The 24,959-nt window shown below is 45.0% G+C and overlaps 1 protein-coding gene across 2 annotated transcripts in view; it reads left to right on the forward strand.

Moving 5' to 3' along the window:
• The first annotated feature begins 12,895 nt into the window (after positions 1-12,895).
• Positions 12,896-24,959, forward strand: part of HLF (HLF transcription factor, PAR bZIP family member) — a 59,911-nt gene continuing 47,847 nt past the window's right edge. The window contains exons 1-2 of one of the 2 annotated variants that reach the window (XM_055256098.2): positions 12,896-13,540; positions 15,687-16,022. In XM_055256098.2, coding sequence (XP_055112073.1) covers positions 13,426-13,540; positions 15,687-16,022 — 451 coding nt within the window. In that variant the 5' untranslated portion in view covers positions 12,896-13,425. The remainder of the gene's footprint in view (positions 13,541-15,686; positions 16,023-24,959) is intronic. The other variant, XM_055256096.2, reaches the window with a different exon arrangement.

Here is a 24,959-nt window from a genome sequence, read left to right on the forward strand (position 1 = left end):
CACATAATGCTATGCTATAGCACACACTTCTCCTACTCCATGTTAACTGATGTCATGTTAGTAGGTTGAAATTGGCAATGGTTAGGAGTATTTACACCATGGACATTAGCCAGCACTTCAATCATGGCTTTCTTGCTCGGAGGAGAGCCAGTCGTTAAACATTTATCAGGCCCCCACCTACCCTCAAGAGTCTGATGGCTTCTAATCACATAGGAAATTTATATACAGCACATACCCTTTTACATCTGATTTCTTTGGCCCTCTCCACATTACATCTGTGGGATTCATCAGCCGTGTTGTTGTGTGAGTGGATTCACTGAGGGTAAAAGGAATAGCAGGGCTACAAAAATGAAAGAGGTGGACCCCAGTCAAGAGGTACATTTAGCTAGATTCTGCTACCAGGAAAATACCTGATAATGCAGTTAGCGGGGGAGAGACAGCTTTGGGCTGGAACCCAAGACAAATGGGCCACATTTCTGATGTCAAAGAGGAGTCGCAGCTTCTGGGAAGGGTTCTAGGACCTGGTATCGCTTTGGAGGAGAAAAGACTGAGGACTGTATAAAAGGGGAACTATATCTGGTCTTAGGAGGGGGCACTGGCTACAGGATTGGTAACTGATCGTTGGAGGATTAGGTGTTCAGGAAATGACCATACGGTAAAGGAGATGAGGCTCTTGTAGACAAGGCAGATTGCAGCCACGATATTAAGATGCCTATACTTCTGCAAAAAGAACAGGTATTATTGTAGGTCCTTGGTTTCAAAGCCTTCTTTGGTTTGAAAGAGGATGGGAAAGATGACTAAACACACAGGAAGAGAAAGAGGAGGAATCTTACCTCGATGGTAAAATTATACTGAGAAAATATTGGGTGGGGAAAACCAGGATGAGGATTATAGGGGATAAAGGGGTTGATTTTTTTTTCAAGGTTCAATATACAAAATCCTGAATGAATTAAAAGGAGAGAAAATACTTCCATTCTTGTGTGTGTGTTTATTCATTCATAGGTTTGATATTTATGTTTCAGACTCATTCAAACTCAGTACAATTGACTAAGAGGCAACGTCTGAGTCTAGAATTTTGCTTTCACAGCCAAAGTCTCTCAAAGTGGTGGCTGGAGAGGAAAAGACCACGCATTTCAGAGCAGAGGCAGGTGGGGGAGTTGAGAGACAGAGAGAGAGAGAGCCAGGGAGAGAGGGAGAAACATGGAGTGGAGAAAGGAGCTAGCCCCTCTGGTTTTCCTCCCCTGCCCTCCCTACCAACAACCTCAGCAAGCAGTGGCAGGAAGATGCGCCAGGGGAAAGCATTCTCTCTTTTCTTTCTTTTTTTTTGAGACAGGGTTTCACTCTGTCACTCAGGCTGGAGTGCAATGGTGTGATCTCGGCTCACTGCAACCTCCACCTCCTGGGCTCAAGCAATCCTCCTGCCTCAGCCCACCAACTAACTGGGAGTACAGATGCAAGCCACCACACTCGGCTAATTTTTTTTTATAGAGACAGGGTTTCACCATATTGCCCAGGCGGGTCTCGAACTCTTGAGCTCCAGTGATCCATCCGCCTTGGCCTCCCAAAGTGCTAGGATTACAGGCATGAGCCACTGGGCCTGGTCCATTTCTAATTTTTTCAACTGACTAGTACTCAACTGTAGAACTGTGTAGATTGCATGATAACTAGTCAGGATAAGCTCCAATACTCATCTAGAAACTAGGACGGTGTTTTTGCGGTATGATGCCAGAACCGCATATGTCGGAATAACCTTTTGTAGTGGGTTGTGCCCCTTCAAAAAGATATGTCCAAATCCTACCTCTAGTACCTATGAATGTGACCTTATTTGGAAATAGGATCTTTGTAGGTGTAATTAAGTTAAGGATGTCAAAATGAAATCATCTTGTATTTAGGGTGTACCATAAATCCAGTGACTGGTGTTCTTCCATAAGAGAAAGGAGAGGGGTATTTCAGACACACAGACACAGAGAAAAGGGCTATGTGCAGAGACTGGAGTGATGCAGCCACAAGCCAAAGAATGCCTGGGGCCAACAGAAGCTGGAAGAGGCAAGGGAGGATTCTGCCCTGGTGCCTTTGGAGGGAGTGTGGCCTTGCTGACACTTCAATTTCAGAATTCTGGCCTCCAGAACTGTGACAGAAAAGTTTCTGTTGTTTTCAGACACTGAGTTTATGGTAATTTGTTAGGGCGCCATAGAAAACTACCCACCTTGTTAAAACAGCAGATACTTCAACTCCATTCCAGACTATTCAACAGGAATCTTTAGCAGCAGGACCAAGAATCTGCATTCTAACCAGCTCCTCTAAACTGTGGATTATAAAGTTTGACAGCTACTGATAAAGAACAACTGAGTGTGGCTTTTGTCTTGCAGTGCTGAAATGACCCTGAATTGTAAGGTTTATGTTTTTTTTAATAATAAAAAAAAAAATCCAAGCCGGGCGTGGTGGCTCATGCCTGTAATCCCAGCATTTTGGGAGCCCAAGGCAGGAGGATCACCTGAGGTTGGCAGTTCGAGACCAGCCTGACCAACATGGAGAAACCCTGTCTCTGCTAAAAATACAAAAATTGGCCAGGCGTGGTGGTGCATGCCTGTAATCCCAGCTACTCAGGAGACTGAGGCAGGATAATCAATTGAACCCAGGAGGCGGAGGTTGCCGTGAGCCAGGATTGCGCCACTGGACTCCAGGCTGGGCAACAAGAGTGAAACTCTGTCTCCAAAAAAAAAAAAAAAAAAAGAAAAAGAAAGAAAGAAAATCCCATGGGCTTCCTGCCATCTTTTTAACAAAGAACCAGAATGGTTAGGCAATGGTATGAGATACCCAGATTACTAGTTATCGGCGGCTTGTAACTACTTAAGCACGGACTGAGTAGCAACTGGACCCACAAGACTACAAACACGACAGAAGGTCCCACTGGGACAGGAAGCCATTCTGACTCAGAGTCTGCAGAAACTAATAAGGAAGGAGAGCTGAATGGTCAGGGTTAAGTCACAGTAGGTAAACAGAAACCCAAGCTGGGGAGGTAACGGAGACTCTGGGAAGCACTGATAACAAACACAACCAACATTCAGATTAGGATAAAAGCTGACAGCAAAGGAGGAAGGACCACGTTACTGAACTCTGTAAATGATATTTTTCACTCCTTCGGGGCAGGCAAATAAGAAGAGTTGAAATGTGAGCGTTGGAAAAAACAATGATTGGCAAACTGATCAGTTTAGATGACCCACCTTTCGATGACCCACAATGTTGGTGTTGCCCCAGTGAAATCTGTATATTTAAGCCTTCAAACAGTTACTGAATGTCTTCGATGTAGTGGGTATACTGTTTGGTGGAAGGACACATGTCAAGAGGAAAGAACCACACCCTTGAGGAGCAGTTGGGGAGATGGACATGAAAGCAAAACTGTCAGGAGCACAAAGTAGGACTAACTTTTTCTGGGGGCATCAGGAAGGTTTCACCAAGGAAGGCAGCTGAGCGGAGCCCTGAAGATTGAAACAGCCATTCATCTGACCAGGACAGGAAAGCTAGCATGAAGCATGAGAGCACGCCAACTCATATTTATTGAGCTTATCCTTTGTGCCAGGCACTAGTCTAAGTTCTCCCTAGGTATTAATGCATCCAGTCCTCATCTGTGAGCTTGGTACAATTACTCTGCTCATTTTACAGTTGGTAAAACTGAAGCACCCAGAAGCTCAGTGACTTACCCAAAGTCACCCACCCAGCTAATTCATGGTGGAACCAGCATTGAGCTCCAGTGGTCTTGATCCAGAGCTCCTTTTTGAGAACCACTGAGATAGACTTAGACTGAATTTTAGTTTCTGCCCCTTACTAGCTGTGTGACCTCAACATGTTATTCAACCTCTCAAAGCTTCAATATCCTCATCTACAAAATGAAGAATTCAGTGGGCATATGTACTTCTGTCTGCCTGGGGTTCCTTCCTCTTGGAAATTGCTCCTCCTTTCCCTCTAACCATCAGTGCCAGCTGGAATGGTCACGTTCTTAACAGCCCCATTACTAATTAATCCAAGAATGGACAGCTGATCTAAGCTGGGCCCATCTAAACCCTTCTCTGAGAATTTTTTTCTCAGAGAATTGCAGTGGTGCAATTTTGGCTCAGTGCAACCTCTGCCTCCCAGGTTCAAGCAATTCTCATGCCTCAGCCTCCTGAGTAGCTGGGATTACAGGTGCGAACCACTACACTTGGATAACTTTGGTATTTTCAGTAGAGACAGGAGTTTGCCATGTTGGCCAGACTAGTCTCAAACCGGGCCTCAAGTGATCTGCCCACCGCGGTCTCCCAAAGTGCTGAGATTACCGGTGTTAGTCACTGTGCCTGGCCTCTCTGAGATTTTTTAAACTAAAACTGAGAAAGAAAATTAGTCCCTCTCTGGTGGAGGAAAGACAAATATGTAAAACTCCTGAGCTACTGGAAGTCACATGCTCCATTGTGTGGTAGAGGTTAAGTTTGCAGAGAATAAAAACAACACAAAAAGAGAAGGAAGAGACTGAAAAGGCTGTCAAAACTCCTGCATTTGCCTAAGCCAGTTCAACTTGGGTTTATGACATAGGAGAGAATTTTCATCAGTAAGAAATAGTAGTACCCGTTTCCTAGGGTTGTTTTAAAGACGGGTTACCATGATGCATGCAAAGAATTTAGCACAATGCCTAGCCCAGTCAGTAGTCAACAAATAATAGTTCTTACTGTTACGATAATCAGTGTCATTCTTCCTCTAGTAAGCTTTGCATTCCAGAAAACCGGACAGCTTGTATTCAGACTGTGGCATTCGTGCCTGTGTAGACTGTACTGGCATTCCTCTCCCACTCCCTGCCTCCCTGATGTACTCTTATTCTATCCGCAAAACCTTACTTGAAGCTCATCTATAAAGACTTCTTTGAGCCCTTCGGACAGATTTAATCATTTTCCCACTCATACTCCCTTTTTCCTTATTTATCAATGATACCTATCACACTGAGATAGGTATTTGGTTAAGTTGCTATATCCCCACCTGACTGTAAGGCCTTTGTGACCATATTTCTCCTCCTTGCTTTAGTCCTCAGTGCCCATCACAGTGCCTGGCCTAAGAAAGCCCTCCATCAGTGTTGTGTGCATTGAGGATCAGAGGACTAAGTTGTCGTCTCAGGAAAGCAGGCCTGCTGAAAGCTCATCAGTCTTAATGTTCCCTGCCTGACACCAAAAATGCATTAACAGATGGGGAATGGTGTGCTTGGAACCTAGTAAAAGCGAAGTCCAAAGAGTCAGGAATGTTGCCTCCAGTGCTGTACAAAGATCAGCAGATGCAATGCCTTTGAGGCATAATGAGTTGGAAGAAAGGAACTCTAGAATGTGTCTATTGATGTGTAAGATCTAAAACCACAGCGGGCCAAGCAAGACCCTTCAGGATGCTTCCTCCTGCTTCTCTCACCCTGGCTGCAAGTCCCTGGGATGGAAACATTCACATCCACATGCTCAATTGGAAAGAAGTACTCGGCAAGGCTATGCGCACCCGACTGGCACTGCCTGATGTCATTAAGGTCATGCAATTCACTCCCCTTGCTCCGATTCCATGCTCAGCAAGAAAGCTCCCATGGAGAGTCTCCCTACAGGGCAGGGAACACATTGTCCAGCTGACACAAATTTTTAAGTATTGCTTGAAGTTCAACACACCTGGCATGCTCCTTAGAAAGACCTCCTTTTTAAAGGAAAGCTATGCCAGGCTAATCTGGTTGCACATGGTACGTGCCAGTATCTGAGTTAAACCAGCTGCCTTGGGCTCTATAATTGGACCAATTACCAACGTTCCAACAAAGACACTCATTTACAGGTATAAGGTTAGCCAATCACTTATGAGATGGCTCATGCGAGACTCTACCCAATGCAGAAACTTCAAAGAAGATGGTGACAATGTCTATGAATCAGAACCTTTGTTTTGGGATTAAGACACAATAAAGGGAGGGAAGTTGGTCCTGATGCCCTACATGATGATAGGCCATTGTTCAAGTTCTCCCCAGGTTTTCAGGATGCATTGGTCATGAAAATACTTGGTCCACCAGAGCATGCATACCCTCAGCATGGTTTTGTGGTCTTGCTCTCCACTTGTTTAGCTTAAAAATAAATCCGATCACCTGAGGATACCTGGTCTTATATTTTCCATGCACATAAAAGAGCCTGAAGTGCAGCTTAGAAATTATACATAATTTTTAATTTTGATTTTCAAGTTATATTTTAGAATGTGGTTGATGTCAGTCAATTTCAGTCAGCCTAATTGACATTGGATCCTAAGCAAATTAAAGACTAGATTCTGAGTCATGGTGATTTTCTGCCTCTACAGCTCAACTGTCTCTACCTTCAGCTGCATTTACTAGACTTGAAATAATTTTAAAGTGTTAGTTAATCCACAAACTTCTATTCCTTCACCCCTTATGAAGATATAGGAAATATCTATTCTTTCCTGACTCTGGCTGAGTGGCTATGTGGAATCTGCTATATTTGATTTTTTTATTGAAATTCAAACTTGTGGTTTTTTTTTTATTATACTTTAAGTTTTAGGGTACATGTGCACAATGTGCAGGTTAGTTACATATGTATACATGTGCCATGTTGGTGTGCTGCACCCAGTAACTCGTCATTTAACATTAGGTATATCCCCAAATGCTATCCCTCCCCCCTCCCCCCACCCCACAATAGGCTCCGGTGTGTGATGTTCCCCTTCCTGTGTCCATGTGTTCTCATTGTTCAATTCCCCTTTTGGAGACTGGGAGCAATAGAATGTAGCTGCCCCTGGTGAGAGAAGAGAGTGAGAAGAAAAAAGGATGTGTGTTTGGATGAAAAGTAGCTTCTAATATCATGGACTACATCAACAGTTTTGCAGATTCATAAGTGGGAGCATCTCTGCAAAGGAGCAGAGAAACTAGAAAATGCAAAATAGCCCCAAATAGCAAGCCCTCACATTTGTTTAGCGCTTCACAATGTACCAAGCACCTCCACATGAATTATCTCATTTAATCATCCTAGCAACTCTGCAAGCTGGGAAGCACAGGCATTAGTTTACATTTCACACAAAGAAACTTGAGATCAGAGAGGTTATCCAAGGTCACGGGACAGAGGCAGGATTTGAACCAGTTAGAAATGGAGTAAGTTTATCGAATGAATGTTTGTCATTCATTTACTGGAGCAAGGTTAAGAGTGCAAGCACTGGAGTCAAGCAGACCTGTTTTCAACTCATAGCTTCTCCATGTATTAGCTAGCCATAGATCATGACAAGTCACTAATTTCTCTGGGCCTCACTGTCCTCATCTGAAAAATGGGAATAATTAAATATACCCTATACGGTTGTCACAAGTAATACATGAGATAATATATTTAACAGGTCTAACGTTGCTCCAGAACACACAGTTAAACACACAATAATTTATGCCTTCTTCATGCTGTTGTTGGCATTTGTTGTAGAAGTAGAAGTAGTAATAGTGGCAGGTGTCAATGTATATCTGGTCCCAAATCCTGTGTTCATTCTATGCAACACACTGCATTGATTTTTTTTTCTTCTCGTTTTGCCACGCATATTTTTTCTTTCTCTTTTATACAGTTTTCTTTCATCCTCCTTCCTATCACATGTATAGAAATCCTACCATCCTCTGATTTGAAACACACATGCAGACACATGCCTGATTTAGTACCTCTTCTATCTATCTACCCATCTTATTCTTTCCTACTCATTTACCCAAACAATACAGGGCTCAGGGAGAGGACGGGGAAGGCTCAAGGAAAGCATAGGGAAGGACTCATGCTCCTTTACATGAGTCAGTCTCAGAGGAGGGCTTGGCATTCCCAACAAATGTTTTATTGTTTTGGTTTCCATGATCCTACACCAAGTGAAGAGATTTGAGGGTCTCCAGTAGTTAAGCTAATTAGATATAATTTTCCTATTTGGTGCTTTAGCTGAGTTAGAGGTTTCAGGAAGGAGAGAAGGAACAAGCCTGGGTTAGGCATATCTAGCCTAACTCCCACGTGATGCCTTTCACTTCTGAATTAATTCCCTGGATAAAGTGCCCTTTCTGACAACGAGATAAACAGGTTCATCTAGAGGTTTGGCTCACTGGACTATAAAGTCCTTCGTAACCATAGTGCTCGTCTCCATCCACCCCAGGCTCCTAGCCCCAAGTAAGCTACAGTGGCAGGCACTGTGTGCTCAATAAGGCTTCACACCCACTGGGAATCTGAAACATAAACACTGCTTACACTGCAAAGTTCTCTCTGCAGACCTGCAAGGCTGGTGCCAAAATGGCTGCCTCACGTCTGCCCCCACCGGGCTGCACAAAGGACTCCCCACCCAATCTCACTATCAAAACTTCTGAAATGACAGGACAGGTGGCAACCACTGGCTGGGCAAAAGGCTGATTTCCAGAACTTCAGAGGAGGGCTGTGCTGGCATCTTTTAAGAAGTTGATTTTGAGGAACGTTTCTTCTATGGTCACTCCTATTTTTAGGACAGTTTTAAACCTCCAGAGCCTCTGCTATTCCTTTCTCCTTGAAGGGCCAACCGAAGGGTTTTTCAGTGGCTTGTCAAATGTTCTTTATCTAGTATTCGTTTGTTCGAATTTCTCTAACAAAGAGGCTTAGTTTTGACTTACTGTTTAAGCACATGCAGGTTAAGACAGGAGCACGGAGGCATTACTAGTTGTAACCAAAGACATCCAACAGGCTTAATTATTTGCTCATACACAAAAAAGCAAATTGGATAATGCCTCTGCTTTTGGCTCTTATCTAACTTAATGTGGACAACTTTGTAGAGGTCTTATCAACAAACTGAATGAGCCACTGAAAGTGAGGCATTCATTTTAGCCGTAAACTTTGGTGAATTTTTTCTGTTGCTAGATATGAATCAGATCCCAGGAAACTTAGAAAGAACATAGAAATAGCATTATTCTGTCCTTAGTGATAAAACACCCATTTTTCCTCGGGGTCAAAAGTTTGGGTCACCCACAAATACACAGTCAAATAATTGTCAGTAATAACATCAAAACAATTCAAGGGAGGGCCAGGCGCGGTGGCTCACACCTGTAATCCCAGCACTCTGGGAAGCCGAGGCCCACAGATCACCTGAGGTCGGGAGTTCGAGACCAGCCTGGCCAACATGGAGAAACCCCGTTGCTACTAAAAATATTAATACTAAATACTAATACCCTGTCGCTACTAAAAATACTAATAAAAATTAGCCAGATGTGGTGGCTGGTGCCTGTAATCCCAACTACTCAGGAGGCTGAAGCGGGAGAATCGCATGAACTCAGGAGGCGGAGGTTGCGGTGAGCTGAGATCACGCCATTGCACTCCAGTCCAGGCAACAAGAGCGAGACTCCGTCTCAAAACAAAACAAAACAAACAAACAAACAAAAAAAACAACAGAAAACAAAAAAGCAAAACACAATCCAAGGGGGAAATGAAAGTCTAAAACAATTGGATATCTCCATGAGTAAAACCAACCTTAATCCTTACCTCATAGTATACACAAAAATTAATTTGAAATGGGTCATAAGCCTAAATGAAAAAGCTTAAACTATGAAAGTTGTAAAGGAAAGTATACGAGAATATCTCCAGAACTCAGGAGTAGTCAAAAGTTTCCTAGATCATAGCAAGCAATAATCATGAAAAACAAATTGATAAATTGAACTTTGTCAAAATTAAAAACTGCTTATGGAAAGACATTATTATAAAAACTAAACGGCAAGCCACAGATCGGAAGGAAATATTCACAACACACAAACATCTGACAAAGAGACTATCCAAAGTATATAAAAGGACTCCTAAAATTCAGTAATCAAAAGATAACCAAATTCAAAAATGGGCAAGAGACTTGAACAGGAAGATGTACAAGTTACTAAGAAGCACACGAAGTACACATGCCATCATTTGTCATCAGGAAAATTCAGATGAAAGGTCCATTGAGAACTGACTATCCACCCACTAGAATGGCTACAAGTTTTAAGAGAAACTGACACCACCAAATATTGGTAAGGTGCTAGAACAACCAGAACTCTCATACACTGCTGCTGGAAATGCAGGACATGGCCCCCTTACACCAGCTGAGCCTAACCTAGATTGCAGAATAATAAGAAATAATAAAATGGTTGTTGTTCTAAGCCACTAGGTTTTGGAGTGATCTGTTACACGGCAATCAAAAATCAGAATCACTGCTTTCCTCATGGAATTGTCAGAACTATGTGATATGACACTCATGGAAGGGCTCTGTAAGTGGACAAGTTCTAAGCACTTGTGAGCGGTGGTTATCTCTGGGCATATGTGCAGATTGTGGTTAGTGCCCATTAGGGATATGTCCATTTGAGAATTAACCTGTGGAATTCAGAGGGTCTTACTACCCAACCAATATAACCTTTGGTTTCTTCTATCCCTCTCCTTCCTCTTGAGCAGCCATCCACAACTGCTTTGGGGGAAGAGAGAGAGAGAAAGAGAAAGAAAGATATTCATGGTTTGTTAAAAAATAAAAGAAAATAACATTTACAAATGGCCAGAGTAGAAAAGATGTACCAATTTTATTTATCTTGCTAAGGAATGGGGCTAGATTGAAGATTAGCCAATGCTTATAATTTTTAAGACTCTAAGAAATACCTTTGAAGTTAGAGAAGGATGGAGAGAAGTGAGAGGGAGTCACCATGGTCTAAGGGGCTGGTCCTCAATCTGGTCCGTGACATGTTGATCAGGCTCAGGGAAATTAAATTAAATGAACCAAATTCCCAAGAAACTGCTTGATCAACCAGAATGCCAGTTTACCCACTTGCAATGAGAAATGCAATTTCCAAGCCACAGTATTTGGCTCTGTCAGGTGGTAAGGAGAAGATTACTCTGGGAAACCAGATTACTTGACCTGATAAGAGTTTCATGTCTGGAAACATGGGGAAGTGAGGACATGCAGAGAACCATGAGCAAGTGGAGCACTTTGGGTGTGCTGAGTAGTGTCAGTGGACTGTTACACAAAGCTTAGGTAATGCATCTTTCGTGCACCTGGAATCTGCAATCTAACAGATTTCTAACCAGGCTGAGAGGATGCTCTCAGTCCTCCCAGTTTATGGACTTACAGGGATGTAAGGAACTCAAGACAGGGAAATAGCCTCTCTCTCCAAAAGGATAGCGGAGATGGGGTCCCTTTTTTATTTAAAAAAAAAAAAAAACAATATAATTGATGGATTCAGACCGTTCACGAGAGACTATTACCTCTATGCCCAGCTCAGGCACCTTCTCTAGAATCCCTTTCCTAATAATGTAAGTGCCCCTGTCACCTCCATCTACCCATTTTTGCTCTTTTAAGACTTTTTTATATTGTTTGCTTATATGCCAAACCCTAAACGATGGGTTCTTGAAGGTTAAAATTATGTCTTATTCATCTTTTTTCACTAGCCCCCGCATAGTCGCTGGCATACATACCGTGGTGCTCAGTAAATGCATGTGGCATTAACTAAAAGTTTGCTGTTTCTGGAATTTGTCTGAAACCTGAAACACTGCAACTCCATCTCACTTAGAACGTTGCCTTACCCTTTTGCCATAATTTTAGAGTGAGGAAGTAGAGGTCACTGGATTACGTGTCCTTTTATGAGGAACCTACAGTTCAGGGCAGAAAGGCACTTGCCGGAATCACCCTGCCGGGGTACCCTGAACCCCCCTGCGCCGCCGCTCCTGATCTCCGGGGTTTCAGGCGCCTCCTCTCTTACAACCCCCTACTGGGGAAGTAAACTCCATCAAGACTCCACCACATCCTTCCCCAGCGACTCAGCCTGGGGTCACAAAGCCCTTTACGTCTCACTGAAAAAACGGTTTTCTTTCATTTGTGCCCATTCGTTCTTGCAGCCGCTTCCCCAGATCGAACTACCCTAGTCTTAATAAGGAGAGGTAAGGAGGGAGGGGAAGAACCTGCCTGGCGCCCCGCGGAGCTCTCCAGGGGGCGGTCGCGGCTGCACGCCAGCGCCCGCACCACCCCACGCGGGAAGGGAGCTACTACACAGGGGGTCGCACGCAGCTCTCGGGGATCGTGGGCGCCATGGGGTCAAACGCGCAGAGGGATACGCTGCAGCTGCTGTGACAGCAAGGAAAGCCGAAACCCCCTTAGGGGTTACTTTACAAAATTATTTTAATCACCGTGCAAACCTAATAACTTGACCCAAGCACAGTCACCTGTACTCACCCAGAGTAAATATTCCTAAAATCTCGTTCAGTGTGTCTGTGTCTCTCCCTCCTCTTTTCGTTTCAGGCAAATGTCTACCCCCTCTCGCCCCCCACCGTTAACACCTCTCTCGGCAGCGTGGGAAACAGTGCCCAGCAGCTCAGTCCTCCGCTTCCCGCTCTGCTTTTTGCATCCCATTCGGACTTATAGGAAGTAGTTATTTTTTGGTGGTGGTGGAAACTGGGCAAGAAAGAAGACGCTAAGCTTGGCTGGGGCCAGGAGAAATATTGAGAAGGGTCGTTACCTTCAATCCGATCTAAACCAATCATCTCAAACTTGGCAACTCTTTGGAACCACCTGGGGAGCTTTAAAAATTATGGACTCCCTGATAGCACCGCAGAGGTTCTGATGTAATTGATCTGAGATGCGGCCTGGGCATCGGGATTTTTTTTAAACTCCTCAGGTTATTCCCAGTTTGAAAACTATGGATATAAATTTCTCATTCCTCTTCACACCCAGACAAAAAAAAAAAAAAATCTAAGCCTAAGTTGATGGCCCAGGGAATCTGGCACCTGCTCCCCTGCAACCAGCCAGTGCTGCAAGGTCCCGGAAAATCCGCGCGCGCGGCGACGCTAAACACGCGGCGGCGGGGCGAGCGGGCCAGGCGGGCGGGGCCGCGCGTGGCCCCGCCCCTGCACGCCTATGGGCGCGAGGTGCGGGCCCTGACGTCACTCTTGTCAGGGCCGCGGCACATGGGCGGCCGGATGCGCTGAGCCCGGCGCTGCGGGGCCGCGGAGCGCTGGGGAGCAACGGCCGCCGGCGCGGGGAGGGGGGTGGGGTGGGACGGCGCGCCGCCTCCGGTGCTGGCACTAGGGGCTGGGGTCGGCGCGGTGCCTTCTGCCCTTCTGCAGCCGTCGACATTTTTTTTTCTTTCTTTTTTTTCAATTTTGAACATTTTGCAAAACGAGGGGTTCGAGGCAGGTGAGAGCATCGTGCGCGTCGCCGGGGAGCCCGCGGGCACTTGGCGCGCTCTCCTGGGACCGTCTGCACTGGAAACCCGAAAGTTTTTTTTTAATATATATTTTTATGCAGATGTATTTATAAAGATATAAGTAATTTTTTTCTTCCCTTTTCTCCACCGCCTTGAGAGCGAGTACTTTTGGCAAAGGACGGAGGAAAAGCTCAGCAACATTTTAGGGGGCGGTTGTTTCTTTCTTTCTTATTTCTTTTTTTAAGGGGAAAAAATTTGAGTGCATCGCGATGGAGAAAATGTCCCGACCGCTCCCCCTGAATCCCACCTTTATCCCGCCTCCCTACGGCGTGCTCAGGTCCCTGCTGGAGAACCCGCTGAAGCTCCCCCTTCACCACGAAGACGGTGAGCGCTGCCGCGGCCCCGCTCCGGGAAGGGACGACGCTCCGGGGGTCCCCCTCCGCGGCCGGGCACGCCCGCTGGAGCATCCCCCCACCCCGCTCCCGCCGTGTCCCGCGGCGCCCCGGCCCCGCGCTGATGAAATTGAGGAGCTCACCCAGCACCCTTCCTCCCCTTCCTCCTCCTCCTCCATGAAAGGGGAGGGACCCCTCCTGAGCTACATTTAAAAGAGCTTCGGGAACCCGGCCTCCCTGGGTCCCGCTCCTGCTGCGCGGGTGGGAGTGTAACTTGACAGGTCAGGATCGTTCCCTAGAACGAGGCACACCCGCACGCAGAGCGAGCCCGCCTGCGGAAGGCAGAGCCTCCCGGGCTGGGGAGGAGAAACCCTGGGGCTTGGTTCTGTGCGGGGCAGGGGGCGGGGGTCGGCTTGAGGGAGGGGGTCTGACTGCGTAGCCTGGGTTTTGGGGTTGTGTTACAGTTTCTGTTACTGGTTAGTATTTGGAACTCACGAGGTGTGAGAGAAGACGCGTTTTCTTCTGGTGAAGGGTAGCTGAGAAAGCGGGGTGGGGGCTGGGGCCGGTGGGGGGAGTGGTCTCTCGGCGGGAAGCCGTGCACGCCTCCAGCGCTGACACTTTCCCGGTGCACTTTTTCTGGTGGGAGGGGAGAGCGGAGCAGGCTCACGTGTAACCGCGCAGGAGCCTTCTCTGGCTTGAGCCCTTTCTTGGTAAGTCCCAAACCTTCCCAAGACAACCTTGGCCTTAGCGGTAGAGGAAGGGTACATGTGATGAGGCCCCAAACCCGGCTAAGTGATGCCACGGATTTGGGTTGATGCGATTTCATGCCTTCGGTATCACAGTAGCAAATGCGAACCGTGCGGCTCACAGTGTAGTCTTGAAAGGTTATTTGGCTACAAATAGCTTGGGAGTACTTGCACCTTCTTTCCTAGGAGAGGACAACCTGTTGCATTACAAGAGTTTGCAATCTGCAGATGATAGCCAGGGACCCCTCCCTAACTATCCTTTAAGGAAGAGCATTTGGGAGGAAGGGGCTGCCTGCAGGGTTTTGCATCTGTGGGTGTTTTAAGTCAGATTTTCAGATGAGATGGTACAGGGTTAATGGATGGCAGTGGAGGCTGTGTTTCTCTGAAGATGAAACTCAGAAGCAAATTCCTTAATCCCAGATTCCACCCACGACTGAATACTAGAATTGGCAAGATCCGCAATGCTTGTTAAAGACCTAATGGGCGAGCAGTACTTCCAGGTAGCAAATAGCTGCATACTTCCAACATAAGTGTATAGAATAACTCACCTTTTCCAATAGCTGTGCTTTTGAAAGGTTTTGTAAATGCATACTCTTTGTAAATTGGATCATACTCAACTGTTTGGAGAAGGAAGAAAACACTGTATTTTTTTAAACTCCTTTTGTAAAAATCAGTATGCCCCAGTGGCTTTAGAAGCAAACACATGTGAGCTCAGAAAGTTCTCATTTTTCTCTGCCAACATGAGGCATTGGTCAAGTTCCTTCAACTCTCAGAGCCTCTGAGTCTTTGTTGTAGATGGAGGTAATTGTTATTTTGCAAATTTATTGTGAGATTTTTGAGATAATATATGGAAAGAACCAGGTATCCAGTAGGTGCTCTAAACATGATATTAAAGAAGGGTGGAAGGTCCCTGCTTTACCAAAATTAAGACCACGAACTCACTGGCTTTGTAAGTCTGAATGACCTCATATTGCTGCTGTGATGAATTCCTGGAAGATAATTCAAGCCTGGTTATTGGCTGTTGTTTTCTTAAAAATGACAGCAGTTGTATATAATCGCAGGTGTTATTTTCCTATTTTAGATTTAAGTTATTACTCTTCTCAAATAATGTGCTGAGACTGTTCTCTGGTTTTTATCCTAGATCAGCCTGTAGCCCTGCCCCAAGGACTAGTGCCTTCTTTCCAAAGTAAATAGGAAGATGTTGAAAAACAGGCAGAGATCCACGTCCTGCCTGAACTTTTAACTCTAGATCTACAAAAGACAGCAGCCAGAGAAGGACCCTGCCATTCGTGAGAAATAGTTTTATAACAGGCCAGGAAAAGTGATAAAAGAGTGGTATTGTTTTTCTTTTCTTTCTTTTTTTTTTAAGTCCAACTTTCCCTTCTTCTGCAGCATTTAGTAAAGATAAAGACAAGGAAAAGAAGCTGGATGATGAGAGTAACAGCCCGACAGTCCCCCAGTCGGCATTCCTGGGGCCTACCTTATGGGACAAAACCCTTCCCTATGACGGAGATACTTTCCAGTTGGAATACATGGACCTGGAGGAGTTTTTGTCAGAAAATGGCATTCCCCCCAGCCCATCTCAGCATGACCACAGCCCTCACCCTCCCGGGCTGCAGCCAGCTTCCTCAGCTGCCCCCTCGGTCATGGACCTCAGCAGCCGGGCCTCTGCACCCCTTCACCCTGGCATCCCATCTCCGAACTGTATGCAGAGCCCCATCAGACCAGGTAAGTGCCCTGAAGATTCTCCCTTCAGAAAGGGAGGAGGAGGGTGAATGGGACAGGCAAGGTAGAGTTAGCATAAACCTCTTAACACTCAGGTTTTAGCAAAGATCCTAAGAGAGGAACCTTCTTCTGCTCCACTCCTGGCAGAGGCTCTCCCACTTCAGTGAGCATCCATATCACTCATCTGGAGAGTCCGGTAAATACAGACTCTTTGTATCTACCGCTAGAAATTCTGATTTTGCAAGTCTGGAGTGAGGGCCCAGGAATATGCATTTTAACCAGCTCCCCCATGGGATTCTAATGCAGCTGATCCAAGGGCTGCAGTTTAAGAAATAACAACTTACAGTTAATGATTTGGATAATTTAAGCCTCCATCGCATCTCCTATCTTTTTTCCTCATTTCCCTAAACACATAAATAACAGGTAGACTCTCAACAGGGTTTGGTTTACCTATATTCACTCTTCTGTGTCCTGAAGGAAAAAAAAAATGTGAGTAGGGATGTGGGGCAGGTATTTTTTTTTTTCCATCCTTTTCTTCTTGTTTTGTCATTAGCTAAGAAGTAGAATCTAAAAGCAGGCCCTCATATTGTGCTTCTGAGCCTTCTTCAGGACCAGACTCCATCTCTCTCGTTGCTATTCCCATAAACCCAACTGTTCTTACTTTTTTTTTTTTTTCATTTTCATCTGTCCATCACACTCAGTCCACCTGTATCAAAGCCCACAAGGCTGCAAGGTCAGCTGTAAATGATCTTGAAATAGTACACAAAAATATCACCTGAAATGACCAGTACTTCAAAACCCACTGCTAATGCTCAGATATAAACACAGATTGAAGCAGCTTTGAATTCATGCCTTTAGCACCCTGTAGTACAAAATGAACAGGAAGAAAGACAATTTCATGTGCACAGGTAACCAGGAACAAAGATTCAGCCAGATAAATCGTCCGGAAGGTCACAGAGCTGAGGGCCTTAGCTGTGGGCGAAGACAGAAAGCAGGACAATGCGAAACTTGTGCTAGAGATTGTTACTGAACTCCGTGTCCTCGACTCTTGTAGAAATGTCTGTGGCACACGGAGCAAGAATTTAAATGGCAGGAAATGATGCAAAGGAGGAAGAGAATACCCCTGCCTCGATATATTCGTATTAAAGTTCTTCCTTTCAAATCTCTGCGTGCTGGCCCCTTCTCCAAAATTCACTTTGAATTATAACTCAAGGCCACTGGCTGGAATGGAATTAATTCTTAGCCTCCAGCCACCCCTGGAGGCCATGGGGGCTTGGGAAAACACGCCTTTATGTGATCCTGATCCGCTGCTACTTAGAATATGTGATGCCACTATCTTCAATTTATTTGTAGGAACAACCAACAAAATGAATAACCCTTCAAAGTAGGAAAACAGCCAGGAGAGAAGGGGACAGAACCCCAGTGAGAGACACAGTTGTGCCTCGGTCGTTGTGCTCTGTAGACTGAGAATCACCACTTTGTAGCTTAGAAAGCAACATCATTTCTTGGAGCCTCAGTTTCCGTTTTCGTAGAAGCATACAATTTCTATTTGAGTTATTGTGAAAATTAGGGATGATATGTATAAAGGGTCAAATGATTAGCAATGAGTGTTCTATTTGCAAAAGCAATTGTGATCATTGTTATATGTGTCAACTTTTATTACTTATTTCAATCCCTGTCTTCTGAAATATCTTCTTAAGATAACTAGATACTGTACATAACCCTTCCTCTGGAGAGAAATGTCAGGAGATTTTGCCAAGTAGTTACTGGATTGGGGCATTTTGACCCTAACACTTGTGATCAATTGACAAGTATTTCTCAGTCTCCTACCAAATTTAGGATGTGTACCATGTTAGGAAGACTGTATTTTTTCCCAGGAGACCTGCACATGTTGGGTGTTCACACCTTGGTTCCTACTGAGAGTCAAAAATTGGGGTTTTAGAATTTGAAGCAGCTTGAAAACTCATTTGTCAGAGCTCATTAGAGTCAGTATTGATCAGTGACTCTCAGAAGCTTGGGATGCCCAGTCAGAGTGCAATCCATAGCAAAGCACTCCTGAGTTTCAGGGGATGTCATTTTGTAAGGTTCTGGCGGAAAGACACTGGGATCAAAAGGAACACTGAGGGTCTAGAAATGAGTTCTCCATTTCAATGTCTTATTTTAAATAATGGAAACGCACTTCAACATAATTTCCTTCTTGGACTTAAAAACTCGATAGTCCTCACAGAAAAAGAAAGAAGTTAAACCTCATCTTCAAATACCAAACTCAGGTAAAATAACACTCTGTTGTTCATAGATTGTTGATCATTATAAAGATGCAAAATAAAATTCTAAGAGATGTTGGCTTGGTGGGTGGATATTGCAAGCAAACCTGAAAAAGGAGAAAGTTCTTGATTATTCTGTGTGGCTCACAGGAGTGACCAGAATAGAAGTACCAAGTTAATCTTGAGGAAAATAAGTCCTCAGAAGGGAAGAGCACAGATGTAGCCTTGGTCATTCTGGGAACTGTATAATTTCAGTCTTGATTGGTGTTTCTCAACCTTGGCACTGTTAATGTTTTGGGTAAATCTTGTGTCTTATGCTTTATAGGATGCTTAGCAGCATCCCTGCCCCTACCTCCTAGTTGCAAGTAGGACCCCCACTGCCCCAGATATGACAAGTAAAAATGTCTTCAGTCACTGCCAAATGTCCCCTGGGCATAATATAGTCACTCCTGGTAGAGAATCACTGATCTAGAACTTCAATTTGGACAGCAAAATCTGGACTTACTTTAGGACCCTGTCACACGAATGGAAAAACCACCTGCAATGCTTTATGGCAAAACTTTTAAGAAGGTCAGGGGACATTGGGTTGCCAAGAAGAAACAGAATATTAATAAGAGCATAATTATACACTTTAGTTGATAAAACTAAGCCATCAGGCTTATCAGGAGATAATTGCAGAGTAGTTTATCAAACAGTTGTTTTTGGCTATTCACTCAGCATGCATCTTTTGAGCTCTGCTCCGTTGTGGCGTTAGTGCTACCTGTTTGTTGAAAGGCAATGAAACCATGAGCTGATAAAGTATGCATTTCTAGATCTACCCCAAGGATGTCTTGGAATGACAAGGTGAGCATTCTTGAGAATATTTATTTATTTATTTATTTATTTATTTGAGATGGAGTCTTGCTGTGTCACCCAGGCTGGAGTGCAGTGACACAATCTTGGCTCACTGCAACCTCCACCTCCCAGGTCCAAGCTATTTTCCTGCTTCAGCCTCTCTAGTAGCTGGGATTACAGGCATGCACCACCACGCCCGGCTAATTTTTGTATTTTTAGTAGAGACGGGGTTTCACCATGTTGGCCAGGCTGGTCTCAAACTCTTGACCTCAAGTGATCCGCCCACCTCGGCCTCCCAAAGTGCTGGGATTACAGGCATGAGCCACCACACCTGGCCCATTCTTGTGACTTCTCATGCTATTTACCATGACTGCCCCACCCCCTTTCTTATCTTGAGCACCCCATCCCTATTCCTCTAACTGTCTGACCAAAGAATGAATCAAATATCTGAAGAAATCCAGTTTTCTTTCAAGAAACAATCCAGGGATTCATTAAAACCTGTTGTGGCTGTCGTAGGATCACCAAGCTTTCTGGGCTGACATCTTAATGAAGGGAAGAGTGGTGGTTCTTGGAGGCCGGAGCTAACTGCAGGGGCTCCTCGGTCATCCACGTGCAGTGTCCTGAATGTTCCTAGGCCAGCAGAGATGGCAGGAGTCATTCTGATGCCTTCAGTGTTTGCATTTTAGATACTATCAGAGGTGGGATGTGGGGGTGCTCTCCTGGAGGTACGAATATGTGCTGGGTACTGGAAAAAGAAGAATCTGTTTGCCATGAGAATTGAGTGATTGCTTTAAGGACAGCCATCCCTTTAGGGAAAGTCATCTATAGCAGACAAAGGCAGAGTTATTTTTATATCACATGCTTGTAAAGCCAGATTTGAAATTGTTTCCTCTGGTGGTTTTTCTTTGAATAGCTGGGGGGTGTCCTACCACTGTTAGGCCCATATTCCGCCGAGAATTAAGAAGGCTGTCTTTCTAGTTCTGAGCACGGAGACTGGGTTGTGATGAAGGCTGGTTAGAGAGTCAAGTGAAAACCCCTCCATGTGGTCGTGTGTGGGAAAAGGATGGCATAAGTGGGTGGCACAAAAGGAGCGGGGGTGGGGGGCACCCATTGTACCTCTGCAATGTGGAGTTTGTGTTCTGTTTCTGCCGACCTTCCTTGTGAGAAGGTTTGGGTATGGAAGGAAAACGCTGGCCTGGGAATCTGAGTAATGATGGAGGGAACTTCTGTGCAGGTGATTCTGGGTTTATGGAAGGTCAGAGGATTCTCTTACTTTTCCCAATGTTACGAGGTGAAGCTCCCCTTAAGGGCGTGCAGTTCGTGTATCTTTCCAGTCCAGCAGACTGGTAATGTCTGCAGGTTGGGAGCGCCGTGACTGATAGTAGCTGTGCCCGGCGTCTCAAGCATCTTGGAAGTGCTGTTCATTCATCAGGGGCTAGGAGATCCTGAAGGGGAGGGGGTCTGCATGGTTCTGGAGACAGGTAGGCATTTTTCTGTTTCTTGTAGAGTTTATCTTCTCCACGGATCCCTGTAGAGGACAGGCTTGCTATCTACAGGATAGTAGTCCCAAGCCTATGGCAAGAGGTATTTTTGGGCATGTCTGGAAAGCAAGGCAACGTGGTGGTTAGGAGTGTGGGCTCTGGGCTCAGGGGCTTGGGTTTACATACTGGACCCACCCCTGGCTTGCCATGTAACTTTGTGTCAATTTCTTAACCTCTTTAAGCCTCAGTTTACTCATCAATACAATGGAAATTATAAATGGTCCCTCTCCCTTGGGGTTTTGGCAGGGTTAAATAAGACCGCATGTGACAAGTCTGGCCAGTGTGTATTGCACGAGTACTGGGTGCATTCAGCTGTTATGGTGTCAGTGGCATGAGGTACAGAAAGGAATGACTGGATTCCCAACCCCTGTTTTCTATTTAGGGATTTATTTATCCAGTCCCCTTCCCTCTGCAAAAATAGGACATGCTTTCATGCATATTTTTTTCTTTCCCATCATGTCCAACACTTACAGCCTGACCTTTCTCTTCCTTCTGGGTTGGGACGAATCGCTTCCCTGATGTTAACCCAGCAGCATGGCTTCTGGGTTACCAACTCCTGTTTTGCCAATGTGGAAACAGCCACTGTCTGGGTGCCCAGTCCCCCAGCGCTCGTGTGAGCCCTGGCAACCCTGGCTGCCTGCCTGCATGACCGTGTGCTCCAGGCACGTGGCTGTGCCCTGTGGAGCTTGCCCAATGCTGTGTGGTGTGCTGGCTTGCTTTTTTTTTTTTTTTTTTTCTCCTCCCTCTTGCTTCCCTTCCCAGGAGAATGACAGCAAGTGCCAGCAAGCAATTGTAATCCTGACCCTGGCATGAGAAAGCTGAGCTCTGGAGGGCAGTTCAGATGCCAGGGAAACCTGTTCTGTCCAACATTCTAGCCAGACCCCAAACCTGGCCCTCTCTCCTGCCTGTCTGCCCAGAGGCCCTGTCTTCTCTGCACTGCTGTGGTGGGCAGGATTCCTAGAGGCCAGCTCCTGCCAAGGGTCTTGGCAGAGTTTTTCCAGTTCAGCACTGTGCCTGCCAGCCTAGAAAAATAGCAATATAAAGACAGAATTAGGTGGAGGAGAAGGAAAGGGGGTGGGGGAGGTGGGAAGAAAAAAACCCTTGATAACATCCTAATGCAGAAAGCCAGAGGAGGGGAAGACAGCCGTGATTTATTAGGTTTCTCAGAAACCTCTCTTCCAACTAGGACTAATCACTTTCACCCAGGAATCGTTTTTTATGTCTCAGCAATGAAAATGGAGGGAAGAGGGAAGGTAGTAGAGAAAGTAATAAGATGAAAAAAATCAGAAAATAATGTATTAGAGAGGTACAGGGCCTGTGTTTGATTCTGTAATGGGTGTGGGTGAGAATATTGGTCACAGCTAATATTGATTATAATATTTGGCCCTCCCCCAGCAAATGTCTTGTCCTAAAGCTACTAAACCACTGTTTTTCTATAAATTTAAATTTCCCTCAGACTTAGGTGCCTCTGTCTCACCATGCACAATATCTGTCAGAATGTCCTGTGTTTGAGACACCAGTCTATATGGGCAATATAGCAGTAATGTTTTTTAGAGCCCAGAACTGAATAAACAAAACAACCTGAGTGTGAATCCTGACTTTGCCACTCATTAGCTGCTCACGGTCTCAGGCAAGTCATTTAAATGCTCTGAGCTTTCAGTTTCTCATCCGGAACTTTGGAAGAATCACTGGACCTGTCTCGTAGGACTGTTGAAGGTCATATGAGTCAATGCATGCAGAGTAATTGTCACAGTGCCTCGCACACAGCAAGTGCTTAATAACAGCTGCTGCAAGCAGCACCTTCACCACCATCTCATCTCATTTCCCATGGGAGGACCAAGCATGGGGCTCAGAAAGAGTCTTGATACTTTTCCCTTCTAGCGAATTAAGAACACTGGTCAAGAAATATGGATTTCTCCCCTGCTTCTCTGCCAAGTCTTGCTTGCCCTTCTCTTAGCCTTTGAATTTTAGGTGACCTTGAGTAGCTAACTGTACCCTTTACTCATTCTTCCTGGCTCATGGGATTAAATAAACAAAATGCATTTTGAAGAAGCTTTTTGTTTGTTTGTTTTTTGAGACAGGGTCACGCTCTGTTGCCCAGGCTAGAGAGCAGTGGTGCAATTATGGCTCACCACAACCTCAGCCTCCCAGGCTCAAGAGATCCTCCCACCTCAGCCTCCCAAGTAGCTGGGACTACAGGCATGCACCACCACACCTGGCTAATTTTTGTATTTTCTATAGATACAGGGTTTTGTTATGTTGCCCAGGCTGGTCTTGAGCTCCTGAGCTCAAGCTAACCATCCAACTTTGGCCTCCCAAAGTGCTGGGATTACAGGTGGAAACCACTGTGCCCTGCCCAAAGAAGTTCTTGATTAGATTTCTTCATGTCATGTTTGCTCATAGATCAATCAATTGCTGCTACCATTGAATTTTTAACAATAGACATTAATAATTATATTTAAAGGCAATATAGTGACCTTGGGGGTAAGGAAACCATAAAGGTATGTTATGGTGTTTCAGAAGGAGAAGGTTCAGTTTATCCTCCTGCTTGCAAGCAAGACTTTACATAAGCATTCCAGAATAATAATTCCTCCTCTCCCCAAGGGGTTCTTTAATGAGTAAATCCTTAATCTTTCTGAACCTTGATTATCTCTTCTGCAAAGCAACATCCTTGTTGGGTTTTTGTGAGCTTTCTGAAGCTACTGTGCAAGAAAGATCCAGCTTGGTGCCCTGTACATAGTAGCCAAGCCTTTACCATGAGTCAGTTCGGTTACTTTTCTCTAAGAAATGATGCAGTGATTAGAAAACAACAGAGGACTTTGGGAGGCTGAGGTGGGAGGATTACTTGAAACCAGCAGTTTGAGAGCAACCTGGGCAACATAGCAAGACCCATCTCTACAAAATATTTTTTAAAAAATATTAGCTGGATATGGTGGCACGTGCCTGTAGTCTTGGTTACTTGGGAGGCTGAGGCAAGAGGATCTCCTGAGCCCGGGAATTCGAGGCTGCAGTGAGCCTTGATTGCATCACTACACTCCAGCCTGGGTGACAGAGTGAGACCCTGTATCTAAAATTAAAAATAGAAAGCAACAGAGGAGGTTTTAGGAGGCGAAGAGCAATGTGCATGGTCCCAGAAATAGCATCCGTTTTTGCTTTGTGCTTTGGTGTTTTGATTTGTGCACCCTGAGGAAGAGAGACAAGAGTACAATTTGGCTGCTAGTTTCAAGAGACAGTGATTTAGTAGGGAAGATAAGACTTTTAGGCAAAGTGATGAGTGACAGGACAAACTAGCATGTTCTCAGTGTCAAATGACGGGTATATGGAGGCCTCCAATGTCTGTTGAAAAGAGGAGGTTGAAAGATTAATCAAGAAAATGAATAAAAATTTTAAAAATAAATAAGGGAGCAGTATAGCCAGTAAGAGCTGCCAGACCTCACAGGAAGAAGCCTTTGCTCAAGGCAAAGGTGCCTGGGGTGAGGCTTCTTGGAAGAGTTGTAGCCTGTGACAGGCCCGGAAGGAGGGGTGAGAGAGCCAGATTGGAGAGGTTAATGCCCCACAAAGTTATAGAGGCATGAATGCCCACAGGGTGTTTTAGGCAACAGGGTGTAGATCCAATTTGGCTGGTGCAGAAAATTCATATGAAGGAGTCAGGGAGATGAGTCAGAGAGGTTGGTGCCAGTCAGGCTGACAGCTTCATGAGTACCAGGCTGCAGAGCTTGAACTTTATCCAGTAGGCAATAGGGAGCCATTGAAGGTTTTTGAGCAGGAAAGTGCATGCGAACATTTCCACTTGAGTTCAAGGTTGGATTTGAAACATTTTTAGAAACTTGACAATAGTTTCCTCTGGCAAGCCAGGATTTCCTTATTTTTATTATTTTGAAAATAAATACTCTCCCTTGAACATCAAACAGCTTTTCAAAACACGATGTTCTAATGATCTAGAGAAAGTAATTCAAAAACACAGGGTTTAGGTTTCATTTATAAAACCCATAATTTTGGTGATTGGGGGAAACACTCTTTGGCAAGGAAATAGTTTGAGGGATTTGACTGGTTCAGAATTTAAAAGTCCAAAAGCAGGCCTGGTCTCATAGGAGTAGAAAAATAGATTTTAATAAACCCAAGTCATTAACATTCATCACTTTTAAATGCCTCTATTTTATACAGCTTACTAGCTTTGCAAATAAGTATATTGAACTAGATGTTATATGTATGTATGTTTGTGTGTGTGTGTGTGTGTGCGTGCACGTGTGCGTGGGCATGCGTGCGTTTGGGTTTGTGGGTGGGGGTAGGAAGGTTAATGT

The sequence above is a fragment of the Symphalangus syndactylus genome, chromosome 20 (genome assembly GCF_028878055.3).
Source record: "Symphalangus syndactylus isolate Jambi chromosome 20, NHGRI_mSymSyn1-v2.1_pri, whole genome shotgun sequence".
Classification (NCBI taxonomy): Eukaryota; Metazoa; Chordata; class Mammalia; order Primates; family Hylobatidae; genus Symphalangus; species Symphalangus syndactylus.